The sequence below is a fragment of the Tenrec ecaudatus genome, chromosome 7 (genome assembly GCF_050624435.1).
Source record: "Tenrec ecaudatus isolate mTenEca1 chromosome 7, mTenEca1.hap1, whole genome shotgun sequence".
NCBI lineage: Eukaryota > Metazoa > Chordata > Mammalia > Afrosoricida > Tenrecidae > Tenrec > Tenrec ecaudatus.
Window position 1 is genome coordinate 42,380,960 of NC_134536.1, and position 20,788 is coordinate 42,401,747.

Genomic DNA, 20,788 nt, shown 5'->3' on the forward strand with positions numbered 1-20,788 from the left:
TTAATTCTATAAACTAGACTATCAGGGATTGTGTTTTGTCTTTATAGCACTTATCAGAAAATGTGGCCATAATAAAAACACGTATTAAACACATTCACAAAGTTTTTAGAGGCTGTTTTCTCTCAGGTCTTTTTGACAGTGCACATATTTCACTGGGCACTTATTTTTTCCAAGCGTTTGGCTCTGTGGAAATCCTCTAAAGCTATTAGCAAGTTGCTTTTTCACCTAGTACTCGATTAGAAAGTCTCTTCATTAACCTTTATTCTCTATTTTTAAAAAAATTGACAACTAATGGGAAATAAAATTCCTATTCCCATTCATTTTATTGGTTTGATAAGTTTCTATTGTAGTAACAATTGCCCAGATAAGAATACTGAGGCTCAACAGCCAGTCGGCGCTGCCGCAGCAGCCAGTGTGTATCTCCGCCACTGACATTGCACATCTTCACAGTTGTCTCTGTGAGCCAAGTGCCCCACGTCTACACGATTACTGCCTTCTTCCTGTCTCCACATTGCTAATTTCCAGCCCTCCGAAAACTAAAAACTGCAGGATAGTCACAAAAATTGTTGGAGTATATATCTCAAACCACCAGATGATTATTCAAAATTTAATAGGAAATCCGTTCTTAATATGTGTGGATGCTCTAGGTTCCCAGAGCTTCTATTCAGTAGCATGCGGTCCTCGAGTTCTGCATTCAGTGGGTTTACCCTAAGCTAGCATTATTTCTTCATTAGAGCTATGCTGCTATTGTTTATTGATTGAAACTTTCCCCTCATTGATCACTTATCAGCTCCAACTTTACCTGACTACGAAGGAGTCGATGCCTCTCTCAATGAGACCGCTACTACAATAACAGTCTTACTGAGGCCGGCGCAGGCCAAAGGTGCACCTATCAGGTAAGAGTGGGGGAAATAATGGGTAATGGAAGCACGCTGTAAGAGATGTTTATCCATAGCTGTTCCGAAGTCAGTAAAGTGATCCGTTGCATGGGTCCATTGCTAAAGACATCCATTTGACAATTACTGTCAGGAAGGTGCTGCTTTTGTTCTGGGTTGTTGTTGTTTTCTCCCCTTACTTAGACAATCTTTGTATATCGGCCTGTAGTTACAAATAAAATGTCATGGAGATTTTTGAGATATTTTGCACTGTTGGATTCAAGATATTTGCTCTCCCCACCTCCAGTACCGTATCATTCCTCTTCCTCTGTTGTATCTATAGTAAATGAGTTTTGAAGCTATTTGTCAGAAACAAAATGAGAAAATAACTCTTGTACGAACTAGTAAGGCAGTTCTGGATACCTTCATAGGAATGATTGGAAAATAGCAGGAAGCTTTGAAGGAATAAAAGGAGAAACAGCCTAAGATTCCAATGCAACCTTGCCACCTTTTACTGTGTGTACCATTCTGATCCGAATGACACGGTGAAGAGAACATTATTTTGCTGTGCATTTTTCTTTCCATGATTAAAGCCTCTCATATTTTCTAACAGTCCTCTTGAAGAAATTCTAAACAGTGTTACCTTTATTTTCAGAGATTGTGTCAACTAGGTTTTAACCAGTTTTGCACATTTGTACAGGCGTGCCTTGCATTTTTCATGAATTGACGGTTTGACAACCCCGTGCTGTGCAAGTCTACGCACCACCTTTCCGACAATGTGCGGTCTATTTGTGTGTGTCACATTTTGTTGTTCACGGGATTTCAAGATTTTTCATTATGCTCTTGCACGCTAAATAGATTCAGCATAGTGTAAACATAGCTTTTAGTTGCACTGGGAAACAAAAAATCGCGTGACTCACGTTACTGCAGTATTTGCTTTATTTCAATGGTCTGGTTGCTTTATTGCAGTGATGTGGAACCGAACTAATGATGTCCTCAAGGCATTCCTGTAATTAGAAAATTCTCTAAAGCTTCTCATTCATGGCCATGAAGTCAAGGCCAACTTATAGTGACCCTGTAGGGCAGGGTAGAACTATCCCATGAGTTTCCAAGACTTTAACTCCTTATGAAAGTTGAAAGCCCCATTTTCTCCCCACTAAATCTTAGTGAAGTATTAAATTAATTTTTTTTCCAAAGTTAGCACTAGCTCTTCATCTTAAACGATAATAATGTGATTTATAGGTTTTGTAGGGGTTTTTAAAATTAGGCTTCTGTAGATAAATAAATCAAGACAAAGAAATCAGTCTAGGGATTTCATAATTGAGTTACTTTGAGATGCTTGCATGGCATTGAAAAAAACACACCAAAAAGCATGGTTCTATATATAAAATATTTGCGCTTAAAAGCATACATTGGCCATTCAAATGCTCCTGTATCACACTATGCCAGGAATAGTTTTCCTTAGTAAAGTAAAGAAAACATTGATAAAAGAACTTGAGCCTCTATAGGAAACTCTTGAATCCTGCCTGGCAACCTTCATAGGGAAATCACAGCACAGAAAAAGAGATGGTTGAGTGTGCTTGTAACAAACACTTTAAAAGCCCTGACTACACTTGAAAATTCAAAGTAAGTACCTGGCACTATTCTTGAATCAGTGATCTGTGAGTGAATCTGATTGCTGATCCAAAGGAGAAAGAGAAAATGTCTTCTCTCCAAGTCTTTTTTTTTTTTATATAAGACAGGTAATCAGAATCATTCACCTATTCCTACCTGTGACAAAATTTATTTTAAGAATGTTCAGGTCTTTTGCTGCTATTTAAATTAACGTCCGTGTACTTGCCTTTGCCTTTTAAGAGTTATATATTTGAGTCAATTGCCTTTATGAAATTTGCAAACTCAATGCATTGTTGCTACATGATTATGTTATATATCATTGCGTCTAGTCACTCGGCTCACTTCCTCAATTTGTTCTACATACATCATATGTCACATTCCATGACATGTAAAGAAAGATCAAATGATCACAACCAAGCACAGAAACCTTGAACCCTTTTCATCATAGACCATCCAAGATACTGTCAAACACACAATTTTTTTGCGCCTAGCGAATACGGAATAGGAATTCCTGAAGAGGAAGTTTTACAATTACTGAGTATATGATTGATCATATACTGTTTATATCAAAAGTCTGCCTTATGTTTGTTTTATTTATTATCGTGAGAATTGTGATTCCTACGAGTCCACATGCTCCTTATCAGTGGCTGTGCGAAACGAATCCCTGAATAATCCTCTACCCTTCCTTCTCTGAACTCAGAATGAACTTCTCTTGTCTTGTTGGAAATGCATTTGACCATTTCTGGAACACAAGACAGTGACTGAGACTCCCATACACTGTAGCAGATCCTAAAAGTATCTCACGGCCATCCAGTAATTTCTGACTCGGAGGACAAGGCAGAACGGAGTCCCCTACACTGTACATCTTTACAGAAGGTGATGGCCTCGCTTTTCACTCTCCGGGTAGTTGGTGGGTTCACAATGCTGACCTGTGGTTAGCAGTCCACCATGCGATCCAGTGTGACACCAGGACTCCACTTGTAGGAAATGAGTGCTCAACAAAAAGAGATTCAAAACCTGGAACACTGCAAGAAGTAATAATATAATGATGTAGAAATAAATCACACTCTTGTTTCCTTAAAGACGATGACTGCTGTGGGTAGAGGAGTGCAGTCTGTTTCCTTGCGTACCTTCTTTCCGCATTTCCCCATCCAGGGCCTTTTGTACTGACTTGCCTAACTCACCGCATCACTTTTAGGGGATGGTCCCGGCCATAGGAGTAGCACGGGGAGGAAGTTCGCCCCCACATGGGTCCTTTGCTCTTTCTCTCTTCCAATCAGGGAGCCTGGTGTTCTTTTCTGACCACTCCCCTACCTGTAATCTCAAAACCAGTAACTGGGTCTTAAGTTGAGGTGCATCTTGCCCAGTGTCCTAAGTCTTTGAAAATGAGGCTCCAGCATTATGTGATTAATTTTTCCCAACACTGAATGTATGCTCTGATACTTCCAGTGTTTAATTGAATCCCCACCACTCTCTTCATATATACTTCAAACTAATGCATTTAAGCCAATGTTTTATACACACATTCTCTCTCTCTCCCTTCCTCCCTCCCTCTCCTTCTCCTTCTCCTTCTCCCTCTCCTCTCTTTCTCTCGATCTCAAGTTGATGCCAACGCATAGCAACCTTATGGCATATGGCAGAACTGTTCCATGAATTTCAGAAACTCATTGTTTACAGAAGTAGAACCTTACTGGCGAACCTTGTGGGTAACAGTCCTACTCATAAGAACTAAACCATGAGAGTCCTTTTAACCCATGTTAGGCCATCATAATTTTTTCTCCAAACCATGTTAGTTGCCATTTTAATCAGTGTGTGTTCTAGCTCCACCCTTCAATCCCCATAAAAGTTTGATCTATTTACCTACCACCTACATAGTCCTCCCGAGACCATTTATTAGCTTTGCATTGTATGGTTTGCCCTAAATATTTAGTTCTCTCTTTTCCTACCTTATTCCATCACCAGTCTCTGTTACACTGCCTGTCCTCGTCCATTGTCCCAAGCACAGTGAAAATAGCTCTTCGTTTTCTGCCTTCATCTTCCTCGTGTCCAGCAAGTTCACGTCCTCACACCGCTGTCGAAGTAGCAGGGGAAGCCTAGTGAGATAGAGTATGCAGGCTGTGCTTACTTTGGTGGATTTGTTTTAGTAAAAAAGCTAACAGCAGCAGTCGTTTTTATAATGTACTGATTCATTAACATCCAATATTTCGCATGAACTTAGTCATCCAACAATAGAAATCTTTGAAAGGCCAAACAAAAGTGGGGAAAATAGAGAATGATATAACCCTACGTCAAATATTAACAATAGTGCAATATAATAAGTAGGATGGAAACCCCGAGAAAAGGGGGTACTAGAGCTGCGTTTTAAAGAAGAGTTCACCATGGCTTTGACAAGCGGAGGAGACAGTGCATCCCCCACACAGAAGGGGCTGGCAGCGGGCAAGGTAGGCGGCATAACACGGTAGGCTCAAGCACTGCAAGCAGCTCCAGTCATCAAGAAGCAGGGTGTACTGTGGAAGTAACAACACCTGCTGCTAACGAGCTAAATGGGCAAAGGGAGATGCGGCTGAGTAGTGGGCTGAAAAAGGAAGGTCAGTCTTGAAAGATGAAATGGAAGATTATCAGAATTTGAATGCTAGAGTGATAACTCTGAGGGAAATATAGAAAACAGCCTGGGAGTGAGAAGAAATGAGGCTGAAATGATCCTGAGGAGGAATACTAGTTGGCTGCCTTCAGACAGACGCAATAAAAATACAGGAGAGGGGGTCGCCCCTATGCTGTTGGACAGCAGCAAGACGTACAAAGCTTAGTGACAGGTCAGAGGGCAATGAAGTGGGTAGATTTTTATGAGAAATGATGATAGCTTTTATTTTATAAGTGGTAAAGATGCAAAAAGTCATCGAACTAATAGGAAGAGCTGCTTTCTCGGAGTGGAGTAGACCATGGTGACTTCAGCGAGTCAAGCCTGTGAGTGTGGAGACTTGGGGATATTAATTTGCTTATAAGGTAAGACTCAAGAAGAAACAACTGCAAAATACTGCTACTAATCAAAAATTTGAATGTGTGAAATAAGAATCCAGGAAAATCTGAAGTCATCAAAAATGAAAAAGAACATATAACTCCTAGGAATTAATGAGCTGAAATGGATTGGTATTGGCCATTTGAATCAGGAAATCATATGGTTGGAATGATATATGCCTGGAATGGCATAATCAAGAGGAAAGGCATTGCATTCATTATCAAAAAGGACATATCAAAATCAATCTTGAAGTGCAATGCTGTCTGTGATCTGAGTAGATCTATCTCTCTTCAAGGGAATCCAATCAGTACAACTATTATTCAAATTTATGCACCAACTGGAAAAGTTGGCAATAAAGGAATTGAAGAATTCCACCAACATTTTCTGTTGGAAATTGATCAGGCATGCAATCGATGCATTCTCATTTATTGGTGAATGGAATGCAAAAGTTGGAAATCAAGAGGAAGGAAAGTATCAGCTTGGTGATAGCGATGACACTGTAGATGGCATAATAGAATTTTGCAAGCCAACCCAATGATTTGTTCACAGCAGATACCTGTTTTTCAACAACACAAAAGGCTTCTACTAGGTTGGAGGGAACTTGGGAGATAATAACGATGAGTACAAGAGGGAAGAAAATGTTCTGAAATTGATTGTGGTGATGATTGTACAACTCTTCTTGATGTGACTGACTATTGAATTGTATGATATGTGAATTTATGCTAATAAAGTTGTATGTATGTGTATATATATACACACAATGTATATATACACACACAGAGAGAGAAAAATAAAGACCTAACAAAAGGCTACTATATACATGGATGTCTCCAATGGAATAGGCAGGCATTAAATGAGCTATATTTGTGGAAATGGACAGTGGAGAAGCTCAAAATCAACAGCTAAAACCAGGCTAGTGGTCTACTGTGGAAGAGATAATCAATTGCTCATATGTAAATTCAGGTTAAAGCTGAAGGGAATGAAAACAAGTCCACAAGAGCCAAAACATGACCTTGATTCTATCCCAGCTGAATTTTGAGAACATCTCAAGAACAGATTTGATACATGAAGCACTAATGACAGAAGACCTGATGAGCTGTGGAATGACATCAAGAACACGGTACATGAAGAAAGCCAAACATAATTAGAAAGAGTGAAAAGATCAAAGTGGATGTCAGAAGAGACTATAAAACTAATCACAGTTATTAAGGCACATTGAAGAAATAATCAAGTCCAAGAGCTGAACAGAATATTTCTAAGGATAGTTGAAGAAGACAAAGTAAAATATTATAATGAAATGTGCAAAGGAAACTAGAAAGAAAGAACATTCTTAGGATAACTTAAAGAACTAAAGAAAATATGCAAGCCACACATTGTACTACTGAGTGATTTTATGGGAAAATATTTAATGAGGCAGGAAATGTCAAAAGAAGATAGAATACACAGAGTCATTGCACCAAAACAAACTAGTTAACATTCTGCTATTTCAAGAGGTAGCTTATGATCAAGAACCAATGGTACTGACGAATGGGAGAATGGCAATTCCAGAACACTTCATTAGGCTCCTGTGGAACTTCGTCATGAATAAAGAGGCAGTTGTGCAAAGTGAACAAGACAGTACTGCCTGGTTCAAAATGAGGAAAGGTATGTGTTAGGACTGTATCCTCTCACCATGGTATTTCCAATCACCTCACATACAAGTGAAAGTTGGGCATTGGCTAAAGCAGACCAAAAATAAATGCATGCATTTGAATTGGGATGCTGGTGAAGAATGGTGGAAGTACATGGACCACCAAAACACGAAGAAAACTAATCTCTCCTCGATGAAGTACAGGCGCAGTTCTCCTTAGAGCTAAGGATGGCGAGACTTTGGACATGTGGTTAGAAAAGACCAAACTCTGAGAAAAGTTTGGTACAGTCGAGGGGCAGTGAAAAAGAGGAAGTCCCTTGAGTTAGTTTATTGTGCCAACCTGGCCAATAAACACATGTGGGATTAATTGAAGGGCAGAGAGATAAATGGCTCGGTGAGCCTCGCCTTTTTAGTTCTCGGTTCTCTTGCTTTGTGAAGGTTGCACCAAGGTGCAGCTTTAGCCAGTTCCCTGCTTTAGCTGGCAAGGCTCACATCCTGCAAAACAACCCAAGGAGAAGCCACATTGAGTCTGTTTTGTGAGATGGAGGAGGACTCTGTGGATTGGTGTTAGACATATGGGTTAATGATGGACATGTGGGCTTGGGCAGCACTGGGTTGTGATGTTTTCTTGATGTGCACTTAAACTTTATATAAAACTCTTTCTCATACATGAATTGCTGTGAATACGTGCCTCAATAAGGGGGTTGCTGCCATGGCTGCAACTGTGGGCTCAAACGCAAGAACAATTGTGAGGACAGAGCTGGCCTGAGTAGAGTTTTGTTCTATTGTTCGTAGGGTCACCATGAGTCGAAACTGACTCAGTGACACCTACCACTAGCAACATACTTGTGAACCTCTCCAGAAAAATGCCACAGAAATCAAATGTATTATATCTGTAGAAAGGGACCATGAAGAACATTGATATCATCAGTCAGAACAAGGACACCGCCAACTACGACTTAAACCATCAATTGCTCCTTTACAGTTTCAAGGTGGAGATGAAAAAAGGGAAAATTAGTCCACAGGAGCCAAAGATCAACCTGCAGAATATGTGCCTGAGTTTAGAGGCCATCTCAAATAGAGATTTTACACAGGGAGCACTAGTAACTGATGAAAAGACAAATGCTGAGTGACATCAAAGCCAGTGAAAGAAGAACGTGAAGGGCCCAAAAAACAAAGGGAAGAAAGAAAGACTAAAATTGTTGCCATTAGGGCATTCAAACTTGTAATGTGAATGGGAAAAAATAATCATGAAGTAAAAGAGGCGAATAAAATATTTCTTGGCAAGTTGAGATGAAAAAATAAAGACCTGGAGTTAGGAAACCAAAGAGGGAACATGTTTGGGTTCTCAATCTGGGGAAAAAATGAATAAAGTCTATATTGGAGGATTCCCTACACAAAAGAAAAAGCAACCAGGAGAAACAATTCTGCCTTGGAAATACCACTAAAATGCTCCTCCTTCATAGACGTTGGGCATGTTCTCAGGAGAAACCCGTTTCTGAAGAAGGCCACCATTCATGGTAAAATAGAGGCGGTCAAAAGGAAGGCCTTGGCAGGATGGCTGTAGCAGCGGGCTCAATCCTAAGAACAATGTGCGGATGGACCGGAGCCCGGAGCCCGTGGTGATTTGTTCTCTTGTACTCAGGGTTGCTGTGCGTTAGGACAGACTCAAAAGCATTTAGGAACAACAGCACCTCACGCAAAACACCGCATGACTCAGAGTGCATCCAGACAACATCGGAGGCATGCATAGGGTGTCTGTACCAAAAACTTGTTCTGTGTGCAACTGCTTTAGAAGGCATCATATGGCCAAGAATTGATGATATTGATTGGGAAAATCCTATAGCGCGGAAGGCATTAGCCACGAACAAGGCTCCAGGAATTCATTGAATTCTAATTGAGATGCAATGCTAGGGCAAATGGAAGCAGCACTGAAATACTCGCTTGTCTATGCAAGTAAATTTGGGATAAAATGGTCCCAACTCAAGCCACATTATTTCATCAGCATATGAAAGCTGAACAAATCATAAGGAAGGCCAGGGTATTTTCAGTCAACTCACAAAGATGCCGAACTTCATCTCATAATCTTAGACATGTTATCAGGAGAAACCAGTCCTTGGAGTGGATACCATACTTGATAAAAGGAGATGGTGGAATAAATAACCCCCTGAGGACCAATACGGGGAGCAGCAATACTAGGAGAGTAAGGGAAGGGGGTTGGGGAGTAAAGGGGAACCAACAGTAATGATTGAAGTATGGGGAATGGGCAGCAGAAAAGTAGATAAAAGGAGACAGCAGTTGGTGTAAGACAGGAAAAAATAATAATTTATAAAACATTAACGGGGCATGGGGGAAGGAAGGGGCGGAGAATTAGCTCATGCCATGGGCTCAAGTGGAAAGAAAATGTTTGTAAAAGATGATGACAACATATGTGTTTGACACAATGGATCTATGTGTGGATTGTGAGAAGAGCTGAAAGGGTCCCTAATAAAATTAATGAAAGAAACAAGAGGATGCTCAAAGCAGAGGTGTGACACAATAGATCTCAGGTGGTAGCAGTGGACTCAAACATAGCAGCTCTTATGAGGTGGTACAGGGCAGGGTGATGTTTTGCTCGTTTGCAAATTAGGTCACTGTGCGTTAGAATTGCCTCTATGGTGCCTTATAACAACCGTGCTCTTGAAAGAATGCCATGTCTGTTTTTCTTGTTTGGAATTACATCTCAAGTTAGTCACGATGTACCCTTTGTGCCTTCTCATTATTTGTATAGCAAGTTTTCAGGGAGTAAACCGTTTTCAAGCGCTCACCATGATTACGGTTGATCTCTGTGTTGATTATACATATCCCTGCACGATGTGCATGAGGAAAAGATATAAATGAGGAAAGTGATGAGTCTTGAAAGGCGCTGATTGAACACTGAGCCTAACTAATGGTGGTGAAATGCCACGAGAGCATTTTGGGCAGTGTCATTCCTTGGAAAGGTACTTTGCATATCTTCAGTATGCAGCCTGGGGAACATGCTTACGATGGGATGTAAGAAAAGACAGCAGTACACCAGCTATGAGTGAGCCAAGATCTATACTGGAAAGTGGCATATCTGAGTGATATTTCAGTAGGAGAAATGTACAATCGCAACTTTGAGTGCAAGGGTGAATGTGCATTTGAAAGATGATTTAAAATGGCTCTGAAAATTGACTTCTGAAGGACTATATTGATTATTTGTAATGCTTATCTTGAGCAGTCATTGGATATTCAAGAGTGCAGATATTTTAGCTTTTCTGTATTATTTAACTGTAAGAAAGTTGAATTGGTCTGAAATATTCTAACACCAATCGACACTAGAAATTTCAAAGTTTAGAATTGAATAGAATGGCCATAAAAATAGAGACTTCTCTCATCTTTCTATTCCCCCTACCCAGAACAATGCATTCTTTGTTATTTTTTGATAATTTAAGGAGAACATTTATTAAGTCTTCAAAGAAATAAGCTAACACTTACTATAAAACATGGAACACTTCCCTAGCCAGGCTGGACATCATTACAGGAGTAAAAGCCTCTTTGTTCTCCCTGGGTGCTGCTGACGGTTTCAAACTGCTGACCTTAGAGTTAGCAGTCTAGCACATAACACACTACCCCCAGGGTTCCTCATATACATGGCAGTTTTTCAATAATTAACTCTCAAATTATGATAATTGAATAATTGCAAATTTATAGACCAAGTTAATTGATAAAATTTGTACTTATAAATAGTGTTCATGATATTGGAGGTAGCAAAGCCACTTCAGTGAGAGAAAATATCTTGGGTATATTCTCATTTTATAAAAGGCATCAGTAGTCAAGGTACAAATCAATGTATTCATTCCATATATCCTCTTTAAATAGCCAATATCTTTTCTGAAAACTGTACTTGAATATAAAATGGTATGGTTACTGTTTCAGTTTGTGGAGTTAGATATAGTTGGAGTTTTAAAAATATACAGAAAGTTAGCTAAGTTTTTTGCCATGAAGACATTTCTGCAGACAGAGAATGAGTATGCTTTCCTCATGGAGCTCTCTAGCTGGTGTCAATCACTGCACTAAGCATCTTTTGGAGACAGCTGGAAGCCCGTATTCAGAATATGTACAGTGTCATATGTAAAAAGAAAAAGTAAGACTCGTGGTTCAAATTTTAATGGGAAGGGGGTTCTTCTTCCTTGAAGAATATCTGCATAATATTAGTAAAGAAAATGCACATCCCAAGATTAAAGCATATGGCAATTGCCATGTTATATCAGGGCTTCAAAAAGTTTGTGGATAAATGGAATTGAAAACAAGGGTATTTATCCAACCTTTTTGAAGCCCCTTTGTGCATGGGTGGATTTATATGTATATAAAAATTTCTCTAACTGATGAAATGGAAATCATTTTAGGGTAGGCATCATTCTTATTTCATTGGAAAGAGTACCAAGTCAGGAAAAACATTCAGTTTGTTGATTTTTGTATTTTATGAAATCAAACTCAAAAGTCCTTTGCTCAAGTAAAGAGCCATCTTTTCTGTTGTTACCCTTCTCCACCAATGGCAATGTGCTTTGATCTGAGAAGATCCAGAGAGCAAACCATGTGCTATAGCCTTAATTTGAAAGGTAAAATGTATGTCAATGTGATAAAAGTAGTTAAAAATGAATATTCATAGACTCCCTTTTCCCACTAGAGTTATGAGATAATTACCAAGGACTGTATTTTTAAGGATTAGGTTAAATAATCGACAAGTGTAAGTAATTATACTTACTTCTCATTGGGGAAAGAACATTAGGTTTGATTTGTCTGGGAAAATACAGATGTATGTATTAATGAGCATATGTATATGTATCTGCATGGTATGCAAATATATAATACACAAATTTGGATTATGAACTGAAAATTTAAAAAACAAATCAAAGGCTACTTTTGCTTAACATTGTCCATGTCTGTGCATTCTCTTTTTCTACTTCTTTTCGAAGGACTATGATTTTTTTATTTGGGGCTATAAAGTTGAGTGGCATCTGCTCTATGAATTCGTGAGAGAGCATGCTCTATGTCAATAGCCTTTCGAGAAGTTTAATAATCCAGCGTAGCAGAAGTATAGAAAATGCTGCAATAAGCAAGCATATTTTGAAGTAACCTGGAATTGACTTACTTATCCAAATCTTGAGGTCTAACTTGAAAACAATTCCTGTCCTATTACTAAAGAATACATGCATCTCTTTCTTGGAAATATTTCAATGGAAAAAGAGAATTTATAAGATTATTAAGAAAAGAAATTAATTTATGTCTCTTATAATCATGACATTTTTTGTTTGAAGTTATAAAAGAGTTTATATACATTAGAATTTTATACCAGATTCTAAACTGCTTTAATTATCATAGATTCAAATTTCGTTAAAATCGCCTCGATCACTTGTTCTTTCTTGCTCTCCTACTCTCCTCCTTCCCATTTCTTTTTGCAGAAGTCCATTCTTGCTAGGAATGTATTGAAGAGGAAAGGTTTTTCCTATATCTACTGCCACTAAAGTGACATTATATAGGGTTTTCAAGGCTTTGTAAATCTTTTGGGGAGCAAATAGTCTATCTCTCACCCACAGATGCTCCACCTCCTGCTCCGCCTCACAAAGGTGCTGATACAGTTGAAACATGAACCTTGGACCTTGCAGTTGGTTATCTCTCCACTACCACCAGGCCTCTTTTCCTAATAAGACCAGGCTCACTGCCACTGAGTTCATTCCAACTCATAGCGACCTTATAGGCCAGGGTAGAACTGTCACTGTGAGTTTCTGACTCTGTCATTCTTTATGGGGATAGAAAATGTTGCCTTTCTCTGGCAGTGTGGTTGGTAGTTTTGAACTGAGTTATCAAATCAGTGCTTAATAACTAGGCCACCAAGGGACCCTGTTTCCTCCCTGCATGGGAGGAAGATGAGCCTTTCTACTCACATAAAGAGTTAGAATTTCCTTATATAGAAGAATCCTGAAGATTCAGACATGGTAGAAATATAGCTTATAATATTCAATTTATACATATAGCAAAATGCATCTTCTCATGATTTTTAGTATATTTTGAAACATTTCTTTAAGTAGATGAATAATATCAAGTTTATAGGTACACTTACCCTCCAACCCCCAAAAAATTCTAATGAGAAAAGAGTATTATGTGTAGGTACTAGTTAGGAGAATTTATAACAAGAAGTATTTATGTGTGGGGGGGTCATCTTTATTTTAATGTTGCATTATTCTTTTCTGCCTTTCCTTTGTAAAATAATCACTTTTATTGAAAAGTTTTTTAAAATGTTCAATAGAGGGATTGGAAGATTTAGGTTAGAGCTTTAGTAGGCCAAATGCCATTTGTTTCTACAATTTGTAACATTTTATTATTAACAACTCTAGAAGGGGAGTCAGTCTATTTCAGTGGCGAGGACAGATTTCTGTCCATCTGTGCCCGTATTGCAGCATGTCACTTGTACTTTAGATCTGCATAGCTCTGAGCCACTGCCGGTGCCACAGCAAGGTCAGGAGGCAGAGAAGCCTGTCAGCACATTCTGTCTCCGTCGCGGTGACAACTGCGACCTGGCGCTTGAAGCGCCGCTCCGAGGCAGTCATTCTGTTGAGTCTTGGAGCTGGGCCTTCCATGATATCAATTCAAAGGAAAATGCTAACTTTAAACATTTTAAAATACCAGACAAAGAACGTCATCTATTATGGGTCTTTGGAGAATGTCAGGTTCCCTATTAGGACTGCGTATTTCTCAATATTTTTAAGACGTGATTAATTCTATCGTGATTTTTCTTGCTTCATTAGGTTCCTTAGTAACTCTGTTGGAGTACTGGGTGAGCAGGGTCCCTATGAAATTCTATTTTAATGCAAAAAAGCAGAAAATAAGAATGTGGTGGCTCAAGGCTAGCTATTATTAACTGCTATGCATTGGCTCCTGTGACCACGCACACAGAGAGAAAGAAGTGCCGCCCGTTGCCCATGTTCTCTTGAAGATTTGTTCATTGTCATTTAAAGGATTTTCATTAAGTGATTTTTTTCCCTAAAGTTGATCACCTGGCCTTCCTTCCAAATTGATCTTAGTTTGGAAACGAAACAAAACCTGTTCAGCTCCTTAGCCCCACACACAAGTCCACGGAGTAGCGGGTAGAGGCCGCATATCAGGTGCGATGGCCTCAGTATACTCTCACTTGTTGCATGTTTAGATTAAACGTCTTAGTGTTGCAAATCTCTAAATGCGTAACTTCCTGCTTCCAAACAGTGCCTATCAGATCGTGGTGGAGGAGCTACACCCACACCGAACGAAGAGAGAAGCCGGGACAATGGAATGCTACCAGGTTCCGGTCACGTACCACAATGCCATGAGTGGGGGGGCGCCGTATTACTTTGCTGCAGAACTGCCTCCGGGGAATCTCCCTGAGCCCGCTCCCTTTACGGTGGGGGACAACAGAACGTACCAGGGCTTTTGGAATCCACCTTTGGCTCCTCGCAAAGGATACAACATCTATTTCCAGGCCATGAGCAGTGTGGAAAAGGTGAGTTTCCACCAACATTTATTTGTTTTGTTGTTGTTTTGCTACAAGTGAAGAATACTGGAATCAAATACTCAGTAGCATTTGTCTAGAGAGATTGAGAGAGAGAGAGAGAGAGAGAGAGAGAGAGAGAGAGAGAGAGAGAGAGAGAGAGAGAGAATGCGGTGTTGGGGAAGGTGTTTCTTTTCCCAACATTGCCTCTGGTCGCTGCCACTGGAAGACCAGCTGGCCAAGTAACTGAAAGAGGTTCGTATCTGTTGCCTTCCCAAAGAGACGTGAGCCAGCAAAATGTGGACATTATCAAACAATACTACTGATTACACAAGCAAGTACAATTTTACCGAAGGCAACTCCAACACGGTTGCAGCAGTACTTTGACAGGGAATGCCATAAATTCTAACTGGATTGAAAAGACATGGGATGAGGAACATCATTGCTCATTCAGATGGATCTTGGCTGAAAGCAGAGAATACCAGGAAGACAATTCCCTGTGTTTCATTGACGGTGCAAAGGCGTTTAACACTGTGGCTGATAACGCATTTAGATGGCCTTGCATGCAATGGGAAGTGCAGAACACTTGGCTGTACTCCGGTGAAACCTGCGCGTAGACCATGCGGACATCATTCACTCAACAGAACAAGGCGATGTTGTGTGGTTTGGGATATGGAAATCAGATTATGTCCTTCTGTCATATTTAGTCAATCTGTATCCTGAGTAAATAATTCAACAAGATGGACCATATGAAGAAGAAGCTGGCATCACAATTGGAGGAAGACTCATTAATAGCCTGTGCTAGCGGAGGACGCGCCCTTTCTTACTGAAAGGGAAGTGGGTAAAGACCAGTGGTCCTCGACCTTCCTAATGCTGCAGTCCTTTCATACAGTCCCTCATGTTTGTTGACCCAACCATAACATTATTTTCATTGCTAATTCATAACTGTAATTGTACTATACTATTATGAATCAGGCAACCACTGTGAAAGGGTCGTTCACCTCCCCCTAAAGGGATTGCGACCCACAGGTTGAGATTGCTGGTACAGACCAAGGCAAATCGTTATTGATGTCAGATGGACCTTGGCTGAAATCAGAAAATACCTTAAAGATATTAGCTTGTGTTTTATTGACCTTTCAAAGGCATTCAACTGGATGGATCATAACAAACTATGGGTAACATTAAAAAGATTGGGAATTCCGGCACTTTTGGTGTTCCTCTGTAGCCTGCACAGGGAGCAAGGAGCAGTCGTTTGAACAAAACAAAGAAATCGTGTGCATGGTTTAAAGTTAGGTAAGGTGCACATCAGGGTTGTAACCATTCACCATTCTTATTTGACCCCCATGCTGCGTAAATAATCTAGGAAGCTATAGTATGTAAAGAATACAGCATCAGAATTGGAGGCAGGTGTAGTAACAATTTTCAATATGCAGGTATCTCAACCTTGCTTCCTGACAGTGAGGAGGACGCGAAGCCCTTGCTGATGAAGGTCAAGGATTGCATCTTCCTGTATGGATAACACTTCAATGAAAAGAAAATAAAAACATTCCCAATGGAACCTGATAAACAAAGGAAAGATTCAAATTGTCAAGGATTTCATTTACTTGAATCCATAATCAAATCCCATTCAAACAACAGTCCAGAAATCCACGTACAGCCTTGGGCACATCACTGCGTTAGATCCCTTTTGAGTGTTCAAAAGCAAAAAAAAAAAAAAAAAGTGTCCTCTGAGAACTAGGGTGCCCTGCCCCAAGCTGTGTTGTTTTCATTGTCCTGTGGCTCCTGGGGCCCTTCCAGTGTGAGCATTCCGCAGGAAAACCCATAGTGCCAAGTGTGTGTCAACTGATTGGAGAAGGTGGGTATGGGGCTCTGCCCCCAGGGAATCTCTGGCATTGCTGTGACTTCTTGGCTCAGGAGTGGCACACTTTAGAAGATTAAATTTACAGCAGGATAAACAAAATACATGTTCCACAGCAGGCTAATAGACCCTTATAAACTTTTCAGGGGTTAGCAGCCAAATAGTAAATAACAAGTAACAATCCTCTGATTACAAAGTAACATGACGCCCCTGGCAAATCCCACAGTACCTCAACAGAGGACGGCCCGGAGGTGGCTAGCTGCTGTGCCCTTAGAGACGCGAGCTCCCCCTTTCCCTGGCTGCCCCTCCCTTTCCCAGTTTGGACACAGCTGGTTTTGAATGCTGCCACTGATCCCAGATGAATATTGAAGAGGAAAGCACCCCAGGATGTTAGCAATGACTAGTGCTCATATGTGGGCCAGCAGCCTAGCCTTGCATGCCTCATGCTGTTCTCTTCGGGAAATGTTCTTTCCTTCAACTTGCTTATTTTGATGGTTTATTTTTTTAAAAGAGTGATAGGCAAAAAAAAAAAAAAAGGTTGAGAGTAGCATCTTCCACAATTTAAAATCCGGTTGCAGAATGCCGTCTTTCAACACTTGTAACTATATATAGGAAAAGGCTTGGCGATACAGCGGTTCCAGCCCAGCTGCTAATTGGAAGGTTGGCATTTCAAACGCACCATCCTTCCCAGGAGACAACGGTGTGGCCTCATGCTTCATACTGGTCTCAGCCTGTAGGTTTACTGTGAGTTCGAGTCCACTGGTGAGCACCCAGCAATAACCACCACGTAGGCAAATGCTGGGTTTTTAAATAATTGGGTCTCTGAGAGGATATGCGATCATGTGATAGTTCTCCTTGGATCTGTCGTGTTATATCTTGGGATGGTTTTCTTTGAAGATCTTCGTGTCCACCCATTTGCATTTTTCGTAAGCATTGTGAGGGCAGAAGGCATTGATGGATAAATTGGCTGCTTTTGAAAGAAATCATTTCTCTCTGCTTATTTATATGGAGTGTCAGTCTGGGTACTTTAGAGAAACAAATCCACAGAAACTCATGTATAAGAGAGAGTTTTATATAAAAGTTCAGTGCGCATCAAGAAAACATCCCAACCCAGTGCTGCCCAAGCCCACAAGTCCAATATTAATCCATATGTCCAACACCAATCCACAGAGTCCTCCTCCATCTCACAAAACAGACTCAATGATGCCAAGTGCAGGAGGAAAGCTGAGTCAGTGAGTATGTAAGCATCTCAGCGCTGGCAGGGGTCTCCACACGGCTGCTCCAGCCCCCAGGCCTGCATCGGGGTAGATCCATGTGGCTTCTTCTCAGGGATGTCTTGCAGGAAGTGAGCCTTGCCAGCAGGGAACTAGCTAAGGCAGCTGCACCCTGGTTCGACCATCAGAAAGCAAGAGACTCGAGAACTAGAAAGACGAGCCATTTGTCCCTCTGCCCTTCAATTAACCCCACATGTGTTTATCGACCAGGTTGGCACAATAAACTACTCCCTCATATGGTTAGGGCACAGTGTGTGGAACAGATTAGTGGCACAGAGTCTTCTAAGGTTGACTGTGAAGCCAGGGACTGCTCAAGGCTGCTGGTGCCCCTCTCTGCTGACTTCTTTCTGTAGAAGCTTCTGAGGGGATCAGGTGTCCACATCCTGCCCCACTGATAAAAGGTGCTGCTCAGGCCTATGAGACTGAAGAATCATTATTTTGTTCTAAGTAAAAAGCAGTGGAGGGGTAGAAAATATAATTCTGCTTTTTTTTAATCTTTAGAAGGTGAGAGATTCCAAATTAACTTTTGTTACTTGGTCTGTGGTATGAGAGGAGTGTTAATGAATGTTGGTTACTTATAAAGGATTTTCTCTGGCACCATTTAAACACTTTCATATAAATATTCTCTTCTAATTGCTAATATATCTCCACTGTGGTATAATCAAAGTACGGAGTAGCAACCATATATTTTACAGTTATCTTGACAGAGAGTTTTAAAATGACTATGGCTCCTACCAGCAGGGGCTGGGGCTGCCAGTGTCGTTCACAGCCATTGGTTTTAGGAAGTCAAACTCTCTTTGGGCCCTTACTGGAATGTGAAATCAATTCTTGCAGTTTGCTGCAAAGGCCTATCCGGTGACAAGTAATAGAAATACAATTTTTTAGCGAAATTACTAGCATACTCTTCAGTGCTTCATTAGGTCTAATTTTAAAATAGTAAATGGTTTTGAGAAATGTAGAAACACTTTAAACTTGTCAATATGTAGTGAGTAAAACAAACACCCAAACATAAAGCAAAACTTTAAGGTTAGAGGAGAGGCAGGCAGTTGTGACAAAAATATTATTTCCATTATTGCTGACGGAATGCTGTGTAAATAATTATCAGGATGTATGTAATAAACACATTGACTGATAGTAGCGAGTTTAATCTAGCAAACCTCAGGAACTTTCTGCCATGTCCCCTTCCCATTCTCTGCTTGTGATCACATTTCTTAGTTTGTGTTCCCTGATCAAAAACAGTGCTCTCTTTCTGCAGTTTAAGACACATTGCAGCATTGCATGCATGTTTCTCTGCTGCTAATCTCCAATAAAATCCTTTGTTTTATTTTCATCTGTTCTTAAAACTCTTAGCTTCTAACACCACCCCACCCCCAGTTCATCCCTCCCCTTCTTCCACCAAAAAATGAAACCTCACACAACACATCTCCTCTCTGTTTTGTGCACTGGCTTTGGCATCATTCTACCCTTGTCTATTCAGAAATAAATATTAGATGAACCAAGTCTTGATGGACTGAGATGTAGGCCTGGTGCATCCAGCATCCACACGTGTCTCTGCTCTCTGCTGTCACCCCAGAACCATTGTGTTTTTTAATTAGAAAGGAAACTGTGAGGTCTGAAATAACGTCTGTCCTTCCTGCTTCTGTTTCCTTTACCCTGTCTGTCTGGCAAGAGGAGGAGAATAATTTACAACGACAGACATTTTTTCCCTCAAGTTAAATTTAAAGTGGAAAGGAAGCGTAGATAAAATTAAGCGTAATTTTGCTACGCTTTGTGGGTGATCTTTCTAACTACAAACATGTAGCTTTTTAGTCATGGGCAGGATCCAAGTGAGAGTAGGAAATATTCAGATATGGTCTGCGTCTAAAGATAATAGGTGAAAATAAAATTTGTTTTTACATCTGATTTGTATCAGCTTTTCAAACACATTTTCTCTCTGAAAGTTCAAAAAAAAATAGTCAATGCAAATAGAATACTCTCGTGCTTGTTAGAGACATGAGAGCCTGGTTCATTATAAGGTGTAAAAAGATACCTACATTTTAGAAATTGGAAACATTTCTAAAAGCTCTTATCTTTGAGGGGGTGTTGTGTATATTTTAATCTCTTGAGAGAGCATAGAAAATTTCTTAAATGTTTTAATGTTAGATCCCTATTCTTTATCATTCTGTTGTATGACCTCAGATGGCTCTTCAGAATGTGGTTCATGAAACAAGACCTACTCCCTGTGCACTGACTGTTTTCTTTCGTTTTTACTCCACCAGGAAACTAAAACCCAGTGTGTAAGAATTGCTACCAAAGGTAAGGTGTTAGCTTCTTTCTTTCTATGTTTCTTAACTCCATTTCCGCCCGCCCCCCCCTTTTAAAATGAAAGAGCTTTGTTCCTTGCATCAGGGCTAATTAGATGTGGCATTTCTATTACAGAGTATTTGTAGTATGGCCCAGTTAAACTGCCAGCCAAGCCCTTGCCCCACTGGGTGTCTTTAGCATGTAATAACATGCTATTTTCCACCTTCTAGTCCTGGACCGGAGGAATCTTGTTACGAGGATTGGAAGGATTTAGGAAAACTTAGAAGGGCTTACTTCTGCCATTTCGAGTCTGAAATGTCTCGTTCTGCTGAACAGCCATCTCAGCTCAAAACAACAAGCAGCTTGTTTAAAAAATTTCTATCATTCTCTCTGGCAGACAATGCTACATAAAAAGAGCCAAGCCTGTCCTTGTAACCGTGTTAGCATGGTAATTGGTCCATATCTTCATCAAAATTGCATCTTCATTAATTTAACGTAAGCCAAGAAATTAGATCTGTGATGGCTGAGGACCAGCGCGCTCCCTACTGACTTTGCGTGTTGTGTTGACTTGCCTATTGCTTTGAGATGAGAAATGATTTCGTCTTTGAATGAAGGATACTGGTGCTCGGAGCAGGGAAACAGTCCCTTGTGTTGATATGCTTATCATCCTTCATTTAAGAGTTATTTTATTGTGCCAACAAGAGAGAGGGAAA

General features: G+C 40.2%; 1 protein-coding gene across 2 annotated transcripts in view; it reads left to right on the forward strand.

Moving 5' to 3' along the window:
* Positions 1 to 20,788, forward strand: part of PTPRK (protein tyrosine phosphatase receptor type K) — a 634,437-nt gene that overhangs the window by 506,849 nt on the left and 106,800 nt on the right. For both annotated transcript variants that reach the window (XM_075554571.1, XM_075554572.1), the window contains exons 11-13: positions 791 to 896; positions 14,399 to 14,672; positions 20,051 to 20,087. In XM_075554571.1, coding sequence (XP_075410686.1) covers positions 791 to 896; positions 14,399 to 14,672; positions 20,051 to 20,087 — 417 coding nt within the window. The remainder of the gene's footprint in view (positions 1 to 790; positions 897 to 14,398; positions 14,673 to 20,050; positions 20,088 to 20,788) is intronic.